At 39.1% G+C, this 23,030-nt stretch overlaps 1 protein-coding gene across 1 annotated transcript in view; it reads left to right on the top strand.

The window, feature by feature from the left end:
• The window catches only part of SLC6A3 (solute carrier family 6 member 3), a 66,631-nt gene that overhangs the window by 18,733 nt on the left and 24,868 nt on the right, over positions 1-23,030 (top strand). The window contains exons 4-8 of the mRNA XM_089674882.1: positions 5,743-5,881; positions 8,866-9,000; positions 17,274-17,377; positions 21,083-21,207; positions 22,048-22,160. Coding sequence (XP_089531008.1) covers positions 5,743-5,881; positions 8,866-9,000; positions 17,274-17,377; positions 21,083-21,207; positions 22,048-22,160 — 616 coding nt within the window. The remainder of the gene's footprint in view (positions 1-5,742; positions 5,882-8,865; positions 9,001-17,273; positions 17,378-21,082; positions 21,208-22,047; positions 22,161-23,030) is intronic.

Consider the following 23,030-nt stretch of genomic DNA (forward strand, 5'->3'; position numbering starts at 1 on the left):
ACCAACATCTAGAGTGTGGAAACATTTCCACAGTACAATTTCTGCTAAGAACAAAGCTGCAATGTGCAAATATTGTGAGAAGAAATATTCTTTTCCAAATGCTACAAAGATGATAAAACACATCCTGGCATACTAGAGGTGTCTTAAAGACATTACAAAAATACTTTATGGAATTAAATTAGAAGGACCATAATAAAGGTGCAGGTAGCTTTTCCCTCCAGAATTCTCATTCCAGAAACACTTTCTGCTGCTTCTGGATCATCACAAAGTGTTTCTCCAGCAGCATCTTCAAGTAAGGAAGCGTTATAACCCACTGCCTTACAAAAATACACAAACCCTTCATTTATAGATAAAATAACACCTGAAAATCAGGAGAAAATTAATGAAGCTATTCATAGAGCAATATATGCTTCTGGATCAGCATTGTCAATAACTGAAAATGCATATTGGCAGAAACTTTGAAATTATTATGAAGAAAGTGGAGTGGTTACCTGTTCTCATGTATAGGTAAAATATTCTTAACACATACAGTCTTTGTTATTCCATTAGCAATAAAAAATACAATTTAAAAAAGCAAGTTTAGTTTATTTACCAAATAAGCTGTTCCTTACTTTTAAGCACAATACTTTTATATACACTGCATGTTTCCAGTGTAACAAAATAACTTTACATTTATAAAACTACTCCAAACAGATTTTTTTTTTTTTTCAAAAATTTTACTTTTTCTGGAAAAAAAAGGGAAAAAGTTTTTTTGTCATGGCTTCCAAATTTCTGGAAACTTTGCATCTCTAGATGGGAATACAAAGATTACTACAAAAAAGTGTCAACACGTGATTGATCACATAATAATATCTCCACCCTCTGAATGCAGAGTGATTATGTAACAATGTTTTGACATTTTCTTGGAAATAGGTGGGTTTTCCTTTACAGTGAGAATGATTCTGTTGGATATACAGGGGGGGTTGGTGGATTTAAAGTGTATAGTTTTATTAAGTGTGTTTTAAGGTTCCTATGTTGTTTTATACATCAGTACATGTTTAGTCACCGTGGTTTTTTTTTCACTAAAGCTGGAGAGTGCAAAAATCAGGCTCGCTTCTGCATAGAAGCCAATCAGCTTCCAGGTTTTTTTGCTGAAGTTTAATTGAACAAGCTGAGGTTAGAAGCTGATTGGTTTCTATGCAGATGTGAGCCTGATTTTGAACTCTCAATCTTTAGTAAATAAACCCCTATGCTCTTATCCATTGTAATCCCATAAGGTTAGTGTTTTTTTCCTAACTCTAGACATCACTTGGGTAGGTAATGTTTGGTCCCTGTAATCACATACATTTGGATTTCCTATTAAATCCACCTTAACTGTTTTCTCTTGGTTTTGACACATGACATTTGGAATGTATTCTCTCTTAGCCAAAAAGGCAACCGGCAGTAAGTACTTTTCTTAATGTATGTAAATGACCATACAAGTCCTTGCTTGATATTGCTTCTTAGCCGCCAGTGCCCAATTAGTTCCATGAAATTGGTTTACAAGGGTTCTACTGCCTCAAAACTGTTCTATCGTGTCTGTTCTGTAGGGTGCTATGTGGCATTATAATATTGTCTTAGGAAACTAACCTGTTACTTGTCCCTTTAGCCTCCCACTATTACATTGTTCTTAATCCAATACTGATTGCTAGCTGACAGAATGATGAATGATAAAGTGATATGCTCTGTAAAACAATCAATCACTTCTTTGACTCACCACCTGTCTACAGCACAGGGGTCATATTATCTGTCTAACTCAAGTTACTCCAATTTTCCTTCCTCATTGATGCTAAGTCACAATGATATCCTGCCCAAGCTCCCTTGACTGTTTGCATCAGAGTGCCTTATTTACTAATAAAACAAATCAATTTTCACACCTCTGCCATTTTATGCATGTTGGTAGATGTATAATGTTGCACAAGGATTGCCATTGTTCTCTATTGGACCCCATTCACCCCTGTAAGCTTCCCTTCCATGCAGCTTGGGAAAAAACACTGCTTTTTTGGTGCAATTGTGGCTCCATAGACATCAATACAAATGAAATAAAAAGACATAATATGCATGAAAATGAATGAAAAACACATGTAAATAATGTACAGGGGTTTACACCTATAATTGTAGTTTACAGACACACACAGAAACATATTTTCCTGAAACAGCAGGTTTCATTTTTGGGAAAATACACCCATATGTGCGTGACTGTAAATGCATATATCAGTTTCTACGTGCATTTACCTGCGTACAGCGTATTTTTCCATTTATTCCCATTGGCAGACTTACAGAGCATCTGGGGCTCCCAGGCAAATACAGGGGTATTTTATATTGTATGGCCATAGGCTGGAAAAAATGTCTGTGTGCACAAGCCCTTTAAATGTGTAAGGAGGTGCTTACAGGGTATATGTAAATGCTTTTAGCCCTATCTGCATTTAGCTTCCTGTGTTACGTATGTTAGTAAATATAATCTGTAGTGAGTGTGCAGGTTAATTAGAGCTAAGAAAGGATTAAGGTCATGGACTTGCCCATTTCTGTGGGCCCATAAATATAAGGGAGAGGGAGAGAGAACTAGGTAAGAGTTTGGGTTGGCCAGGTTTGGTCCTGAAGCTGGTTGTCCTGGGAATGGAGGGGGAGGTCTGCTGTGCTATGTAATCCAGCTGGACCACATGGCCTCCCTACAGGATCATCCTGTGGGAATTCTCCCAAGAGCAAGGAACCTACCACTTATGGACTCTTGCTGAGTAGACATCTCTCTGTGGAAGGTATGACATGGGCAGCCTGAGCTAGGTATTGGTAGGACTGTGTATGAAGTTCTGTGCGAGACTGTGTCCTACTGAAATGTACTTCAGTGTTCATTTTAACTGTTAAAGTGCCTGGTTTGAAGTCTGTTCAAGGGGGTGCATTAAGGTATATGGCATATCCAAAGAGCAAGGCCTGTAACACCCAAGGAGATGAAGAGAAGACAGAGAGCCACCATGAATGGCTTAAAAATACAGAGGAGCTGGCAGGAAGTAATTTCTAACTTGAGGTTGCTATGGGTAACTAGGACTGGTGTGAATGCTATATCAGCCAGCGAGTGGGAGAGTGGTACCAGGCATGGGTGACTGTGTTTTGTGTCTGGTTCTTCCACCAAAGTGAAGAAGAAGAGTTAACATGTTCTACATACCAAGGTCTGCACTTTGTGTGTGGTGGGACCTCCACATTATAATTGGGAGTGAGGTGACAATTAAAGCTGAGCTGGTGGTGTGGGATAGAGGCTGTGCAGTGTTTCCCTCAAAATGCTGCATTCAGGAAGACAAGGTGTACAGCAGTGTCACGGGGGGGGGGGGGGGATGTCTCACAGTAACAGAGGCTGAAGTCTAATGTGTTCCTGTGCAAGGCTCACTTCCAAGTACGGGGTGCCGCTTTAATGCTGATCCTCTCATGACCGTGGCCCTGCCTGGTTCCCTACCATCTGAATGTTGCAGCTGAAGTTGAGACTCATCAGACCAGGCAAAGTGTTTCCAATCTTCTGTTGTCCAATTTTGGTGAGCCTGTGTGAATTCTAGCCTCCGTTTTCTGTTCTTAGCTAACAGGAGTGGCACCCGATGTGGTCTTCTACTGCTGTAGCCCATCTGCTTCAAGGTTCAACATGTTGTGCTTTCAGAGATGGTATTCTGCATACCTTGGTTGTAGCAAGTGGATATTTGAGTTACTGATGCCTTTTTATCATCTCGAACCAGTCTGCCCATTCTCCTTTGACCTCTGACACCAACAAGGCATTTTTGTCCACACAACTGCCACTCACTGGATATTTTCTCTTTTTGGACCATTCTCTGTAAATGGTCAAAAAAAGACCATTTACAGATAAATCCATGGTTGTGCATGAAAATCCCAGTAGTTCAGCAGTTTTTTAAATACTCAGACCAGTTTGTCTGGCACCAACAACTAGGCCACGTTCAAAGTCACTTAAATCCCATTTCTTCCCCATTCTGATGCTCAGTTTGAACTTCAGCAACTTGTCTTCACCATATCTAAATGCCTAAATGCATTGAGTTACTGCCATGTGATTGGCTGATTAGCAATTTGTGTAACCAAGCAATTAAACAGGTGTACCTAATAAGTGGCCAGAGAGTGTATATTACTAGGAGGACTTGTGAAGTGTTAGAGGTCTGTAAGGACAGCTTTGCAGTGTTTTAAACAGTGCTTGAAATAGTGATAGTGCAGTGTAGGAGCATTACAAAACCATAAGGAATTTACTTAATGAAATACTATTGTGCTAGCATGCTTTATGATTACCATACTGGAAGATGTGCCATGTTTTGTGCAAAGATAAACAAATACCCATTTGTGACGATCACGGCGTCAGACCCCCAGCTCTTCTCACCAAACTCGTGACTGAAGGACTAGCCAATCTAAAACTGCGCTGTCACGTGCGTAACAATGCCACGCCCAGCTGCACTCTGCACAAAGATTTTCTAGCTAATGGACCACAATCTGTGTATCTGCAGCCTGGGAGCGATTGTTACTGGGTCAGGTTAATTACGCAATTAACCCTTCACACTGCCACCACCTCCTTTTTCTACAGAGAAAGAGGAAACTCGGCAATATCAGTAATAACACTATGATGTTTGCATAAGCATCGGTATACCACTGTCACCGAAGGCAGAGAAATACTGAAGTTTAAAACACACATACAGTAGTGCTCTTCAGAGGCAGGGGTTCTTAGTTTGCATTAAAGAGCTTTAGAAACAGTTCAACACTTTCAGAAAGTAAGATTTATTATTAAAAGGTCAAAAGGGTGCAATAAAAATATTTACAGAAAAAGATGTAGCCAATATATATATATATATATATATATATATATATATATATATATATATAAATATACAAAGAGCAATATCAGCAGGGTGTCTCCTTGAAGCAGAGAACCAATCACCTCATTTGGGGAGGGAGTTGTGGGCGGAGGCCCCAGCTAGGACCAAAATCCCTCGCAAGTTGATATCAGGGCAATAACTTTCCCTGGATACATATAACATTCTATCCACGAGTAGATTATTACGGAGAATCATCTGCTGAACGTCTAGATATGAAATATGACATACCTGCTGGGATGGTTGAGGAGACATCATTTTCTGCTCGCCTGTATATGTCAGCTAGGGGATGTAACCTATCAGGCGACTTGTATTAAAGTGAGCGGCCTGGTTTTTCTGTAAGTCTCTCATATTCCAAGATATGTAATCATAGGGGAAAAGGGGATGTTTAAATGTGAGTCTGTTTTACTATTTATCTGGAATGTCTTTGAGCTCAGTGAAGGACTTGGTTTATGGCTTTACGATATCCCAGATTGAGAAGTTAACAGACATCTAGGCACCAGCTCGGTTGGAATTTTATAGCCCTGGAGTTCTTCCGCTGAGCCTTGACTTGCCTGTGACCTCTGCCTTATCCAGACCACATGTCACTCAACAGAGAGGGAGGGGGGATGTGGAGGAGCTGATTTGGGAGTAGAAAATTATAGAAGATGGAGGCCTTTGTCAAAATGGAGGTTCACATCCATCTCTGTGTGCACGATTTCTACACCACTGGTCTATTACTCCCTTGAAAATTAGCCTTCAATACATGATATATCTAACACTAATTCACAGCTCTCTCCAGTAATAAATAACTTTGCAATGGTTTAAACAAATGCAGAATATAAGGCTTACAATATTTATTTCTAAAAGAAAAACACATTTTATTCTTTTTTTTCAGACGTGGAGTTCTGCACCTTCATGAAAGCCAAGGAATCCATGATTTAGGACTTCCACGTTGGAAGCTGACATCCTGTCTGATTATTGTGATTGTATTCCTTTATTTCAGTCTATGGAAAGGTGTTAAAACTTCTGGGAAGGTATGCTTATCCTTTCAGTGATTTTAGAACCTAAACAAACTTGTAGGTATATTTAGAATATCATATGGAAGGGTTCTTTGGAGATGATAGCAATAAAAGATGTTGATGGAATACTAAAATAATAGTCTTTTAATCTACATAGAGTAACATGAATGGCTGTATCCAATGGTATAACAATACTCTTAGCAGCCCACATAGAGTATCTTCTGTGGGACTACAGGAGGGGCTTGACAGGGCTGGGTGTGGAGAGTGAACAGTTTGCTGGTACATTAAATTGGCACTAAACTCTGGTTTAAAAAAATAAAATTCCTTTCAAATATTCTTAACTCAGAAAAGTACATTCTATTGCTCTCAGCCTCCTCCAAATCCCAAATTCCTTTTTTGTGGTATGGGGTTTGAACTGTCCTTCGACATTACAGCACACTGGCTAAATGGTTAGCACTTCCGCCTGGCAGTACTAGGGTTGTTGGTTCAGATCCCAACCAAGGCACCACCTACCTGGAGCTTGCATGTTCTCCCTGTGCCTGTGTGGGTTTGCTCCAGGTACTCTGGTTTCCTCCCACACTCCAAAGACAGGTAGGTTATTTGGCTCCTGTTTAAATTAGCCCTAGTATGTGTATGTATGAATATAAGTTAGGGACCTTAGATTGTACACTCCTTGAGGGTTAGGGACTGATATGAATATAGATGTAAATTGATGGTGCTATATTAGTACCTATAATAAATAAATAAAATAGAGCAGTGTACATGACTGTATGCAACTCATTAATATACATTAAAAAAAAAAACAAAAAAAAAAAACTAATTAAATAAATAAATTATCTAAAAAATAATTAATATTAATTGATAAAAATAAATAAATTTAAAATGAATAATTCATAAATGTCCAATAGAGTTGAAAATCCCATCACATATTAAATCCCATCTGAGTGGGACTATATACTGCAAATGGACTGTTCACATGATTTCCAAAATAAAACTTCTCAGAATGAAATGAGTTACTTGGTGTGTTCTTCTATTAGTAGAAGACTGAATGATTCTCCTCTTTGCTCCTACTGTTCTGCTCTGAATGGATCCTGGGTAAGGTCTTCCCACGCCGTGGTGAGTTCACACGCCGCTCAGGCTGCACACATTTTATACAAAAAAGGTTGTGATGTTTTTTAACCTGTAAGTGCAAAATTGGCACCAATAAATCTTTATGCTCATCAAGGATAAGGCACTATTTCTTTCTCTTTTTCCTCTGTCAATACGCTGAGTAATAGGGAGAAAGTATATAACAACCCTTGGAGGGAAGACCTTACCCAGGATCCATTCACAGCAGAACAGTAGGAGCAAAGAGGAGAATCATTCAGTCTTCTAATAGAAGAACACACCAAGTTACTCATTTCATTCTGAGAAGTTTTATTTTGGAAATCATGTGAACAGTCCATTTGCAGTATATAGTCCCACTCAGATGGGATTTAATATGTGATGGGATTTTCAACTCTATTGGACATTTATGAATTATTCATTTTAAATTTATTTATTTTTATCAATTAATATTAATTATTTTTTAGATAATTTATTTATTAAATTTTTTTTTTTTTATTGATGTATATTAATGAGTTGCACATTTTATATATTTTTATATTTGGAGAAATTAAGGGTAATTATTTATAAATTATAGAATTATTATTTGTTAAAAATTTCTTTTATTTATTTATTCACGGTTCTAATATAAGGGCGCGCCACCATTTTCCTTTTTAATTTGTTACTTTTTGTATATTCAATAAGAATATAGCTAGGAGCTCGCGAACCTACATTAGAACATAGATTTATAGTGGCTCATAGGATATTTTCACTTTATTTTCTTGTACACGACTGTAACTAACATGTACTGCTTGTTGCAAACAAGTGGAAATGAGTGGAAGAGGAGAGGTTTGGGAGCTCACACAGGATGCTTACAAGAAAGCACAGGAGACAATTTAATAAAAATCAGATGCAGAGAATGCATTAAAATAAAACATGTTAATTCCTTTCAACCACTTTAAATGCGGCAAAATGCCTTCTCTCGCTTTCTCTGCACATGGCAGACTCTCCACGGAAGTGCATCTCTCTATATCTAGAGCAGGCTTTCTTTCTTTAAACTGCAACTTAACTGTAACTGACCACCACAAACTGAAAATGCTATTTCATTCATTTTTAAAGCAAAGCTCCACCCAAAAGGTGATAATCCACTTTAAGGCTTCCTCCCCCCTCTCCTCTTCCCCAAATGGCAATTTTTTTTTGGGGGGGAATGGGTATCTGATTTTGACAGGAAGTTGAAATTCTCCCATCCCCCTCCTTCTCCACAGTTTTCTAGGACTCATGACAGTTGGGAGCTCTCTCTCCTTCTCCTTCTCCTCCTTTCCTCTCCTTCGCCTCCTTCTAATCCTTCTCCTCCTTCTTCTCCCTCTCCTTCTTCTCCTTCTTCTCCTTCTCCTTCTTCTCCCTCTCCTTCTTCTCCTTCTCCTCCTCCTTCACCTTCTCCTTCTTCTCCTTCTCCCCAAAATGTCCCTCTACCTCTCACACCTAGTATATTGTAAATGATGGAGACAGATTGTTCAGGTATCACCATGGCAGAACACATGAAAAACCAATGATGACAAAGGACAAAGGACAAAGGACACCAGACTGTGTTTTGAACTTTGCAGAACTGGTGTTCACCAGTGAATTCTTCGCAGATTTCATAAAAAATGACAGCTTACCAAACCAGTTGGCTTGTGATTAATGTTTAAAGTATTTATCTGGTTGTAAAGTCTTTATAAAAATGAATTCAGAATTCACCATGCCAAATAATATTTCCTGTTAGGAGACAACCTCAGGGACTAAATAATTAAAATGCATAAAATAGTCATTTTCTGAAATGTATCAATTGCATTAATTTTCTCACATTTAAAAGTAATGAAGTAAAATATATATGGGGCTAATTCCCACCTATTTTTCTTTCCTTACTTTTTTTCTAGGTAGTATGGATTACAGCGACGATGCCTTATGTTGTACTGACTGCATTGCTACTTCGTGGTATCACACTTCCGGGAGCCATTGATGGTATCAAAGCATACTTAAGTGTTGATTTTCTCCGTCTTTGTGAGGCATCGGTAAGTTTAAATATACTCTATAATTCAAAGAATATGGCTGTAGTTGGTTCTGGTTCTTTCCACTGGGGTGTCAGCAAGCTTAAAGTGTTACTAAACCCAGGACTCTGCATTCACTATATCTGGTCTCCCATAGTAAATTTAAACTGCTAAATACCTTTTCTCATCAGCAGTTAAAGCAGTCCTGTGACTTCTATCAGTGTCCAGCAAAGCACTAGTTAAAGCTTTTAGGAGGAGTTTTCATTCTCCTCTATGAGACTGCAGAACCCTTGAACTCTGTCTGGATAGTGCTGATTGGTCCTGTGCTGATCACATGTACTCTCCCAAGAAAAAAAAACTCTCTAGCAATATTCACCAAACTGAGCATGTGCAGCTTGCCTCCAAGCCTTTGTTCTATCAGGAGATATATTGGGGACAGTAGAAGGGGAAGATCAGAGAAGAGAAGATCAAACATTCCTTTTACACAATGTGGAGGACAGGGGCGGACTGACAACTCATGGGGCCCTCGGGCAATAGGGGATCATGGGGCCCCTGTGTCCTTGCCTACACTCAAAGCACACCCAAAAAAGCCTATAAAATGGTGCCAGGGGCATTTCATGGGGCCCCCTACTGACCCAGGGCCCTCGGGCAGTGCCCAAGTGCTCAAATGGTCAGTCCGCCCCTGGTGGAGGATTAACCCCTTGGGTTCCACATTGAGTATAACAAGTATGTTTTTACTGCACATACAGACTGATTTTACTGGTGTGGGTTTAGTAACATGTTAACATTTCCCCTTCTCCCTTCCCTATAAAATACTAGCCTTGGTCTGTGTCTTATTCAGTGACTTTGCCTTCTCCTGGCATCTTGTTTGAGCAATGCCTGAGGGTATTTAAAGTGGATCTACACTACATCTGAACACTACAAACAAAAAATTCTATTTAACTTTTATTATTCAAAGCAAACTCATCTACCTATCCATGTTTCCATGCTTTATGTTGTTGAGAAATCACTTTGAAAAACACCCCCTAGCATTTCTGACTACAGCCATCTTGCGTAAGGGCAAATTATTTATGTAGCATTTACTTCCTGCAATCCATCCACCCTTAGCTCAGGCATGCAGGCAAGAGGGTGTGCTTAGCTGAGAAAACCCCTCCTCCCCTCCTGAAGACTCCCGAGATGTATGACATCATTTGCCTGGGCATGGACACCAGAAAGTAACTGAATAAATGTAAAAAAAATGTTTAAAACAAGAAAATAGAATATACTTTTCTATTTATTTACTAACGCTAACAGAACAAGGATTAACAATAGGCACTGTAGATTGAGAGAGTGAACCCACATAGAAGAAAATATATTTTAAATATATTTTAAAAATATTCTTCCCAAATATATTGACATATATTTAAATACTACAATTTTGGCCGTATTCAAAATATTTAAAAAAAAAAAAAAAAAAAAAAAAAAAAAAAAAAATATATATATATATATATATATATATATATATATATATATATATGTATACTATATTACAAAATATATGAAAAATATTTTTAAAAATACATTTTCAAATATACTGTGTCTTTAAAAACATTTAATATACATTTTTTGAGTGCATTTACAAATATATGTAAATATATATAAAATTTATTTTTTATGTTAAAAAAAAATTGAAAAATATATTTAAAATAAATATATATATATATATATATATATATCGAAATATATTTTGAAATATATTGAATATGGTCAAAATTTTAGTAATTCAAATATATGTCAATATATTTGGGAAGAATATTTTAAAAATATATTTAAAATATATGTTTCTTCAATGTGGGCAGTTCCTACATAGCTAGTGCATTGTGTAGATGTTCCTGCTTCTCAACCTTAGATCTTGCAGCTACTGCATCTGGACCAGGGGAAAGCTGAAAGGCGGGCAGAAGACGAGTCTGCCCTGTGTGCATCAATGAATACAAGCATGGGCAGGACCAGATTCCTGCATCATCATTTTGCCTAACTAGCAACTCCTGATTGCTACTTTGGCTATCATTCCTGATCCCATGTGCCAAACTACTTTTTATAATTTCTGGGCTTAGCTCCTCTACCCTCCCAACTACCTTTCTTGTATTTGCTACCTATCGATGATGCACTTACTGTCAAAGCTGTGAAGTTCATATATATCTTCTCCACTGGTATAAAGGGGAAGGTGGGCTTTGTGGAATAATCCAGTATTGCTCACAAGAACTGTCTGAAGCCACCCTCCTGTAGTACAATGAAGAGAACAAGAGGAACATCATCAACACTACACATAACAGCTTTTAGGGAATGTTTTGTACATTGTTACTGCTTGAGAGGACCTTGTTACAGTATATACAGTAGTTTATCACTGTCTGGGGAGAAGGCGAATGACACATGATATAAATAAATCTAAGCGACAGTGTTGCGCAGTATAAAGTGCATTAATCCATCTAACATACAGTATAAAGTGTATTATCCTAAAACACCAATGTATTATATGTTGCATATATCCAAACAATTGTGATAAAAAAATCCCAAATGTGATAAAAAAAAATTGCGATAGTTCATATGAAAAGAAATGTACTCAATAGTTCTTGCCTGGCCATGGAAACGAGAAAGTAACTAAATAAATGTAAAAAAAAGTTTAAAACAAGCAAATAGACTTTTCCCTTTAATGCTGGCTTCAGCATTTTTGCTAGCCTTGCTCTCCCCTCTACTTTGTTTTACTCCAGTTGCCTGTATGTGCTGGCCCTGATTTTCTGCTTTTTTCTCTGTCAGAGACACACTGTTCCTCAGTTTGGTGTTTTTCCAGTTTGTCTTGCCTTTAGTATCCTCATGTCTGTCCCTGTAGCTCTCCTGGTGTCTGTTGGCATATCTTGGCATCCTTGTTCACCTGAGAATCGGAGAATGTTCTATAAATTGTAGACCATAAAAGCTTCTGAATACCAGTGAATATTCTAAACTAAATGTAATAGCTAAAGATAGAAGACTTTGTCAATGTCACAAACCGTTCCTCATGAGTGCAAGGCCTGAGCTGTAATCTTTGTCTTTGCATCTCTTATTTTAATCCTGTCTCCTATTTTTGGATGACTACCTACTTTGGCACTCTGCACTTGGTTCTCTGGCCCTCTCAAAATCTTTCTGAATGGGGTTATTATAGCTTCTGTTTAAAGAGTCTGTAATTCCAAAGTCTCTGGTCAGTATCCACTTGCTGGTCATTACAATAACATGTGAATGTAAATGTATGTCTTTATACCATTCTTTCGTAGTAGACGAAAGATATTTTCTGGATGCCAAAATTTTATTGACCATGGTCTTGATTTATCGAGCTATAGTAGCAGTTAGGACACACATATACAGTTGTGTTCAAAATAATAGCAGTGTGTTGAAAAAAGTGAATCAAGCTCAAAATCCTTCTAATAGCTTTAATGTCCATACACACAAATCCAAACACCTTTTCTTATATGAATGCAACACCCTACAAAGTCTCCTCATGGAGTCAACCAACTTCTGGCACCTATGAACAGGTATTCCAGCCTAGGATGATTGGACTAAATTCCACAGTTCTTCTCTATTTCTTGGTTTCGCCTCAGAAACTGCATTTTTGATGTCACCCCACAAGTTTTCTATTGAATTAAGATGCGGGGATTGGGCTGACCACTCCATAACATCAATCTTGTTGGTCTGGAACCAAGATGTTGGTTTACTGGTGTGTTTGGGGTCGTTGTCTTGTTGGAACACCCATTTCAAGGGCATTTCCTCTTCAGCATAAGGCAGCATGACCTCTTCAAGTATTCTGATGTATTTAAACTGATCCATGATCCCTGGTATGCAATAAATAGGCCCAACACCGTAGTATGAGAAACATCCCCATATCATGATGCTTGCCCAACCATGCTTCACTGTCTTCACAGTGTACTGTGGCTTGATTCAGTGTTTGGGGGTCGTCTGACAAACTGTCTCCGGCCACTAGACTCAAAAAGAACAATCTTACTTTCATCAGTCCACAAAATGTTGCGCCATTTCTCTTTAGGCCAGTCAATATGTTCTTTGGCAAATTGTAACCTCTTCAGCACATCTTATTTTCAACAGTGGGACTTTGCGGGGGCTTCTTGCAGATAGCTTGGCTTCACATAGGCGTCTTCTAATTGTAACAGTACTCACAGGTAACTTTAGACCTTCTTTGATCTTCCTGGAGCTGATTGTTGGCTGAGTCCTTGCCATTTTGGCTATTCTTCTATCCATTCGAATGGTAGTTTTTCGCTTTCTTCCACGTCTTTCAGGTTTTGGTTGCCATTTTAAAGCATTTGTGATCATTTTAGCTAAGCAGCCTATCATTTTCTGCACTTCTTTATATGTTTTCCCCTCTCCAATCAACTTTTTAATCAAGGTGCGCTGTTCTTCTGAACAATGTCTAGAACGACCCATTTTCCTCAGAATTTCAGAGAGAAATGCCCTATAGCCAGCATGTACAACATTTGCTGCCTTCCTTCCTTAAATAAGGGCAATAATTGCCACCTGTTTTTCAAAGAATGAATGACCTCACTAATAGAACTCCACACTGCTATTATTTTGAACATGCCCCTTTCAATTACTGATTCAATTACACAGAATCAGCAGCATGCATGTCATGACTGTTGGGTCTGTTGGATTTCTATTACTCTACTACACCTGCTAGTAAATAATTTGCCATGTAGAAATATCATTTCTACCAAAAATAGTGATTGATCAGGTTAGTGATGTCTGACTGCTATTATTTTGAACACAACTGTATGGGCTTAAGGCATGCTAAAATGAGCTCTTAATATTATCATATGTTAGCTTTCCTTAAGCACTTATTAGCAAACCTCTAGCATCTTATTCTAAATTAGAGGCCAAAACTGTCCCTGGGATCATAGAAACGTTATACCTGAGTAGAACACACAAAAACCATCATGTAGCTGAAAACACAGACACCAACATCCATGTCCCCATTTACTTCATATTGCTCTGCAAATAATGCTCCTCTTCTTCTCTAACACAGGGCGCAGGCAAACATCACTTTTGTTGCTGAGACATCTTAACAGCTCAAGCTAAAATCTACACAAGTAACCTAATAAATCGGAGAAGTGACTCAATCCATATACAGGTGGCTTTTATTGCTCTCTGAGTCCCCATTAGGGAGATTCATACTCTCTATTTGTTCTGTTTACTATTTTTATTATTAATAATAATAATAATAATAAAAGTAGAAGTCAAAAAAATTTCCACATTTTTAGTTGTCCTTGAAAAGTAATACAGGGGATATCGTTTAATGGGTACACTAGTTCTTTTGATGTGGGGGCCCCAATGGATTCCTGAAATTTGCAGGGATTTCCTCTCAATATCTGTTTTGGCAATAGGACAGGAACTGAATGTAAATCTCTCCAATGGGATACAGATTGCACAAAAACAAATCTGGCAGATGTTATAACCCTCCTTTACTCTATCCGACGTGAAACAAAAATTGACTATAGTTTGGTGCGTATTGCTAGAGAGGTGTTTTTTTTTTCTTGCATGAGATCAGCACAGGGCCAATCAGTCCAGACAGAGGTCAGGGGTTTTGCAACCTCCTAGAGCAGAATGAAAACTCCTCCTACAAGCTTTAATCAGCGCTATGCTGAACACTGATAAAAATCACATGACTTCTCTAACGGCTGATGAGAAAAGGTAGTTAGCAGTTTACATTTACCAAAATAACTGCATTTCTATGTTTATGTACTGTGGGAGACCAGATTTAGTGAATGCAGGGCCCTGGGTTTAGTAAAATTTTAAACATATTAAATAAGTGATTTACATTCTCCTATTCTGATTTAGCATTGACTGTTTCCCTTGTGAATGTCCACAGTGAATATACACTGATAAACCATAACGTTATGACCACTAACAGGTAAAGTGAATAACATTGATTATTTCATTACAATGCCACCTGAGAGTGGGTGGGACATATTAGACAGCAAGTGAACATGTCCATAAAGTTGATGTGTTGAAAGTAGAAAAAATGGGCGAGTGTAAGGATTTTGGCAAATTGTAATGGCTAGACGAGTCAAAGCAACTCCAAAATTTCAGCTTTTGTGGAATGTTCCTAGTCTGTGGTGGTCAGGACCTACCAAAAGTGGTCCAAGGAAGGAAAACTGGCAAAACGGTAATGGAGTTATGGGCAGCTAAGGCTTATTGATGCATGTGGACAGTGAAGCCTGGCCCATGTAGTCTGATCCAGTAGAAGAGCTACTGTAGCCTAAATTGAAGGTTTTGCTGGTTCAATTAAAAATATGTCAGGACACAGAGTGCATTGTAGTTTGTTGTATTTCATACTGTGTAGCTGCTGACTGGGCAGAGTGCCCATGCTGACCCATGTCCACAGCCAAACGTGCCTACAGTAGGCATGTGATCATCAGAACTGGAGCAATGAAAAAAGCTGGCCCTGTGTGATGAACCATGTGTTCTTTTAAAGTGGAAGTAAAGTCCACTTTTTAACTTGTACATATAATAAGGCTTACCTGTAGGTACAGTGAATATCTCCTAAACTTGCACTGTTTAGGAGATATTCACACAGCATACAGCCAGTGATGTCACTGGCACATGCACTATGAAGGAATGGCATACACACGCCATACCTTTAGAGCTCCATGCTGGGGCTCCGGTGCACATGCCAGAGTCTTCGAACCTTGAAGGAAGACCAGTTGAAGATGGATGCACCCTGTGACGGGAGTCACTTTTGGTGGGGGGCCCATGGAACCCAGATCATTTTGGAGAGGTGGGGAGACCCCTGTCTCAGCTCCCCATATCCCTCTTATGTGTAAATCACCCTGTGCCTGTTAGGGGTACAGGGTGATCTGTCCTAATATTGTGTGAGGGTTGTTGATTGTTTAATGTCATGTGGTTGCATCCAATTGTTCTATTGTGTGTCTGGCTTGGGAGCAAACTATTATGGGATGTATGTGTTTATGTGTATTAGCTTAGTGGAGGGGTGTCTCCAGTAGCCCTCCCTCCTGATGGGACTGTCTGCTGGTGTGCAGTTTGAATACCTGTGTGTCTCTTGTTACTAAATGTAGATTGCCCCGCCCTATGTCATTATGCAGGGAAGGGGGATTGTCCCCTGGGTGTATATATCTTGTATCTGTGTTCAAATAAAGTAGTTTACCTTTTGATTACTTCAAGACCGGTGTCATCTAGTCTTCTATGGTTGGCTGTGGTGTCTGTTCTCGGTGTTCGGACAGGGAAGCGGTAGTCTAACAGAAGTACTCAAGCGCAGTCTGGGTCAGCTCGGTTACACACCCAGGAGCCATGACAGTGCTGCAATGGAGGGCTCTGTCCAGATAAGTCTGTCATAATGTGCCTGTATGCGGTGCATACTAGCACATTATGACTTAAATCTGCAGGGGCCCAATTTTTTGGCGGCAGTTTACTACTGCTTTAAGTCATGGGAGCATGTGCTTCCTTTACTTGTGGAACAGATGGCACTTGGATACAATATGGGGAAAAGGCAAGCCAGCCAAGGCAGTGTGATGCTTTGGGCAATTTTCTACTGGGAAATCTTCGGGTCCTCCAATTCATGTGGATGTTACTTTGGAGCCCATGCCTCGACAGGTCAGGACAGTTTTGGTGGCAAAAGGGGGACCTACTCAGTTTTAGGTGAGTGGTCAAAATGTTATGGCTGGTGTAGATATCCAAAGGATGCTTCATGTAGGCAGATTAACAAGAAAACCCTAGAATATTATCCTTTTCAATGTGTTGGTCTTCACATACCCACTTATGGAAAGTCTGTGTGACCTTGAACGTATATCACTTAAGAGTTATAGAAGAGAAGTAAAAAAAAACATTTGGGCTTTGTCTGTTATGGCCATTTAACACTGTCCATAACTCTATTTTTTAAAAAGATATTTAGAATAACAGTTAAATAATTAGTTTTAACAAACGAACCTTCACAGGTTCCTGACATAAATTTAATGAAAGAAACAATGCAGCTACTGAGTCCATTCTTTTAATTTGCGATCAATCTGAGCTAATATTTTATTTTCCATAATAAAGAGCAATGGAGGGGCATAATTTCCCTCTTTGCTAGCTCACGACTTGACAACTCAAAGCAATAATCTGAGAAATTGGAATTGGGCTCAGTAATTGGTGAAATTACCTTGTATTCAACACTATCTTTCATCTTTATGCTGAATGAGTTTCCTGCAATTATCTCTAATAACAGCTCTCCCTCTCTCCCTCCTCCTTCCACCATTCTTTGTCTGCCTGTTTCTGGGGATTGTTTAAAGGTTTGGATTGATGCTGCCACTCAGATCTGCTTCTCACTCGGTGTTGGGTTTGGTGTGCTAATTGCTTTCTCCAGTTACAATAAGTTTACAAACAACTGCTATAGGTAAGTCATAAAAGCAATGTTATGATACGCTGCAGTATAGTAATGCTAACTAATATATTAAATAATTTTGATAAGTCATTAAATAAAGTTACTCAAAATACTGACATTATTTACAGTCTATATACACCTTCTCTCTTTAGTCTGCGAGTTCTATAAAACAAATGCTGAATAATATTGAATTTCCATACTGTTATGTCTAAAGCCACAACTGTATTTGTATTTTATATTATTACTGTGACCATACATTATTCATTATAGTGATGCACAATGTCCTTTCTGCCCTTTCACTTGTTTTCTGGTAGACTTTTCATGAAAACTAGGCTCATCATAATTATAATTTCCAGCCTGCATGACAAACTGAAAGCCAATAAAATACCCTAAAGCTTGACTATTTCTCTATAATAATGAAAAAAGTATCATTCTTCTGGTGCTTGGTCCATAGGATCATCGCAAAAGCATTTGTCATTCTGTTGAATGGACAATTGACTCGTGACACCTGTTCTCTAAGATTCTCCAAATGAAATGAGACTTTACTGGTCCCAGATGCATACAGGATTCCCATTTCTCCATAAAATAAAAATATTAAATTAACTGGGAGTTCATTTTTACTAAAGATCTGTTTAAGCCAACCCTTAGCACTCCAGTTTTGTAAAAAAGAAAAAAAAAAAACGTCTCTGGGTAAAAGATATACACACCAAGGCTGGTTTCTGTTGAACGGGCATGCTGGAAAACCATCTGATCTGCATTTGATCAGTACTGGCAGCCACTGGCTGTGGGCGCTGACCAGTGTTTTCTGGCGGGGGGGGGGGGGTGCAGGAGGGGGTGCAGTCCCTCTGTCAAAACATGATAGCTCCTCCAAAGCTCTTCATTTTTTTTTCAGTCAGCCCACTGGATTGAACTAAAAAAAGACTGAGAGCGTGCACCAGGCATAAGTGCAATCTTTCATGAGAAAGGAAGGTCCCAGGATATTAAACCAAAAGATTTTTCCAGGCATGGCACATTTGACTATAAGTAATTAGTAATTTAACCTCATGCTTTGAGCACATGTAATAGAGAGGCAGCAATTCTATTACAGGAGCAGGAAGGTGAGGATATCTGTCTACAGATTCCTCTCAACTTTTGAACTTGACAAAAAGAGACAATTTTTATAAGGGCAGAATGTGGTGCAAAAAAGTGGGCATGACCATATGGGTGTGGTTTACAGATATACCTGCAGCAGATTTGATAACAATCCCACCTACCGCTGGAAGATTTATCATAATAAGGACATAAACACCCATTACTAAAGTTATTTTAACTAGCTCAGGAGTTCATAACACACAGAGTATAACTAATGAATTACCCTCTTCCTGCCAGTAAAAATCCCCCCCAAGCCCATATCCCACCCAGTATTGCCCTTACCCCCTCAGCACAGACCCCCCCAGACCCTAATTAGTACAGATCCCCCCAGTGCAGACCACCACAGAGTACATAATCCACTCCCAGCCCCTAATCAGTACAGACTCCTCCACAGTATAGATCCCCCTCTAGTTCAGATCCCCTCCTTTCCCACCAATATTGATGCCCTCCAGTACAGATCTTCTCCCTCCCCACCAGTATGGACCCCCCCCCCCTCCAGTACAGAGCTCCTTTCTCCCCACCAATACTGAATCCCACTGCAATACAGAGCATCCCTCCAGTACAGACATCCTCCCTCCAGTAGAGAGTTCACCTCCAGTACAAGTCCCCTCCCTCCCCACCAGTACTGATCTCCCTTTTCCCAGCATAGACTCCTCTTTCAGTAGAGACCTACTCTTGCCAGTAAAGACTCCTTCCCCTCTTTAAGTTCATTCAGCTGGAGCCAAGGTTGAGCTTTGCTTAGCTTGCACAGCACACAGAGGCAGGACCTTTGCAGGACTTTACCTGTGACAGTGGAAGCAGGGTCAAAATGGGGGATGGTCCTGCACACTCTGGGACTGTTGGGAGGTATGTAATTATTTCTTCAATTGATAAACAAAAGTTTAATTTTCGGCCTTGTAAGGAATTGCATATGAGTAGTATGTACAACAAAGCTTTCAGGTAAATCTTAGAGGAGCTTTTTTGAAGCCTTTAAAGCACCCTTTAGCTCCAGTGACGTGATGTTAGGCACTGATCATGATGGTAGTGTTGACTGTCACTTTAGTAGACTTTAGCAGGATTTCAAAAGTTTCAAGTGGTGCTAAGACTTAGTGACAGCATTCTAAAGGCAGGCAGGCAACACTCCTGTTACGATCAGTGATTTCCTCCTTCCAAAACTGTAGCTAAAGCCAGGCAGTGCCACTCCAAGCCTGTGCATAACCTCTTGGCTCAGCTTCAGCAGTTGGTGCCAGTCCTAGAAAGGAGCACATCCTGCACTATACAGATCCTGTAGTAGAAGAACTGAAGGCAATGCTCAGTTCAATCAACTGTTCAGCTTATTACAAATCACTGGCTTCTGCACAGTCCCTGCCCCTTGTCCACATCTACCAGAATAAAATAATTGTTGGCAGTTTAATACTGCGTGCTTTGAAAACCTTTATAGCTCCAGTAATGGTTTTTATTGTACAGTTACATATCTGTAGAACTGCTGTGGAAGTGGAGAATCACAGAAGTAATTGCAGCTACTACAGTGATTGCTGTGGTCTTCCTGGTCCTGTCGTGGGAGTGCTTACTCGGCGTGGCCACCATTTAGAGAATGCCATACAATTTTCTCAATGAATGCCAAGCATTCCCTGATTGGATGGGATGGAGAGTGGAGATTGTAATGACACCAGCCATCCTTTCCACCTCGTCCAGTCTGAGAACACTTTGTATTAACTGAGAAATATGCAGGGCATTCTCTGAATGGCGACATGGGAACTGAGATGATCACTGAAGCAGCAGTGAGTACATCACTTCCACAGCAATTCAACAGGTGTAGAATATGAATACTTACATTGGTCCTAATTATTACTGGGGACAATGGAGTAACACCTGAGCTTCCACTGTTCTACTGTTATAGTCACTACCTGGTACAGAGAAAACACAGGAACCTCTGTTGCAACGGATGCTACTTCTGTCTGCTATATGCAGAAGAACTCTGAGTTCAATGCAGGTCCTGTCAGCTTAAAAAGATGCGCTATTGTTTGGTATTCCACCCATCCACACCCCACTTGTGTTTAAAATAAACCTTTAAACTTACTGCAAGAGATACAATCTGTGACAAAAGTAAGTACTATGCCTGCGGTAAATCTCATTTGGGGGTCCTACTTGCATTACACAAGGCTAAGCTGAGTAAAGGCACTGCCAGAAAGATACTGTACTATGGCCCATACACCCACCTTGCAGAGGCTCAGCCTTCAGTTACCACACGGGTGCATGCTATCTTCATAACCTGAAGGAAATCCAGAGCAGGGTTACACATATTGCCAGCAAAAGTGAAATATACATATTAATGGCAGGCATTAATAGACATGACATAGACATGTCAGCAGTATAGGTGCTACCCAACCATAATTCTGGAGGGATGGTTTGTGTGGGAGAGCAATGGAATAGAGCATGCCAAATTCTATTCCGTAACAGTCCCATAGTTTCTGCAAGAATTACTTTAGATTCACTTAGCTCAGAATAATCAAATAGTTTAGGGATGTGACTTTTTACTGTGTCTTTAGGTTTCCACATTTATTCATTAGGCTGTCTCTAACCTGTTCTGCTCTTTTGTTTTCACAGAGATGCAATTATTACAACCTCAGTCAATTCTCTGACAAGCTTTTTTTCTGGATTTGTCATCTTTTCCTTCCTTGGATATATGTCTCAAAAACATAATGTAGCTATTGGTGATGTTGCCAAGGATGGTAAGTATATTGATTGATATATAGTAGCTTTTTTCAACACAAAGGAACCCCTGAAATAACTTTCTGGTCTCAGAGAATCCCTGCTAAAATTGCTATATCTACAACTCACATACATTAGTGAGATGGCCAGTGGGAAGAATGCTCCTTACACTTGTGGTCAATGGGAAGAATTACCCCCTTACAGATAGATAAAACGATCAATGGTGTCAGTGGGAACTTATCCAAGAGGCAGAAATTGATAATTGCTCAAGGAACCCCTAGCAACCTCTGGAGAAACCATAGGGTTCCATGGAACCCTGGTTGAGAAACTTTGATTAATAGGTTTATGTTCCTTAACTTTTTGTGGACTTTGCGTGACCTGAACAAATTCAACAAAGTACATAGGGCATACCTCTTACACCCTGTCCCCCTATTCCACTGCTGCTGCATCTTCCACCACTTTTGTCAGCAGATCTTCTGCAGTGTAAAATGGATCTTCTGAACAGAACAGTGTGGACATAACCCTTTTTGTAAGTGTACCAATGACCATTTATCTAGACTTGAGGTTTTCTGTTACTATGACTGTGTTTATATTATATTTTGTGCAAATTTGCATTCCACAAAGCAGCATAAATGAATACTATTTACTTTTTTTAGGATGATTGAATGAATGATCTAACCTCAAAACCAAAATACTGTATACCTTTATATTTTTTGTTATGTAGTACAGGTTATATTTACTTTAATATGTTACTTCCTAGATTTCTTCAGTACTTTCTTTTCCCTTGCCTCCCATTCCTTCCTATAATTGGTAGTTGAAAAAGTTTAATATTAATAGATTATTTTCTTAATTCCCACCAGGACCTGGGCTGATATTTATCATATATCCAGAGGCTATTGCTACACTTCCACTTTCTTCAGTGTGGGCTGTTATTTTCTTTATCATGCTTCTCACCCTGGGAATTGACAGTGCAGTGAGTAAAACTTATGCTCTTTTAATTCATCGCACATCTGTATGGAAAAAACGTATTGGTTAAATAACAATGATGTATTAACGCAAAGTAGACATTCATTTTAGATCCATTTTTTTGTAATAAAATACTTGCTTTCACCATCTCAGTGTTGCTAATTGTTGGCATCCTGTTTGCAGCTACTTCCCAACTACTGTATGCACTACAGCAATGAGAAATTACAAGGCATTTCATAGGGTTTCCTGATGCTAACAACAATGGACCATACCTGAATAATTTGTGTTAAAAATGCCACTTATAGTTTGCATCAGAAACCCCCGTGACATTGTAACAACACAGGAGTGCAATAGGGAGACAGAACAGAGTGTTGTCACCCTATAACAAGGAGTGTTGACCAAGGATTTACATGGCAGAATCAACAAGCTTTATTATAATAAATTAATTTTAATCAACTAAAAAGACTGAAAATTGTTTTTCAAATGACATTAATGTGTTAAACTTATATGAGATTTAGTGATTGGGTTTACAGATACAGTACTTTAAGCTGTCTATGCTCATTATATACTCATCGGCCCCTTTATTAGGTACACCTGTGCAATTGCTTGGTAACACAAATTGCTAAGCAGCCAATCACATGGCAACAACTGAATGCATTTTAAGCATCTAGATGTGGTGAAGACAACTTGCTGAAGTGTAACCACTTGCCTACCGGGCACTTTTACCCCCTTCCTGCCCAGGCCAATTTTCAGCTTTCAGCGCTGTCGCACTTTGAGTGACAATTACGCAGTCATGCCACACTGTACCCAAACAATTTTTATCTTTTTTTTTAGACAGATAGAGCTTGCTTTTGTTGGTATTTAATTACCACTGGGA

Source organism: Staurois parvus, unplaced genomic scaffold (assembly GCF_062004578.1).
Source record: "Staurois parvus isolate SC_StPar_1 unplaced genomic scaffold, SC_StPar_1.0 ptg000153l, whole genome shotgun sequence".
NCBI classification, from domain to species: domain Eukaryota; kingdom Metazoa; phylum Chordata; class Amphibia; order Anura; family Ranidae; genus Staurois; species Staurois parvus.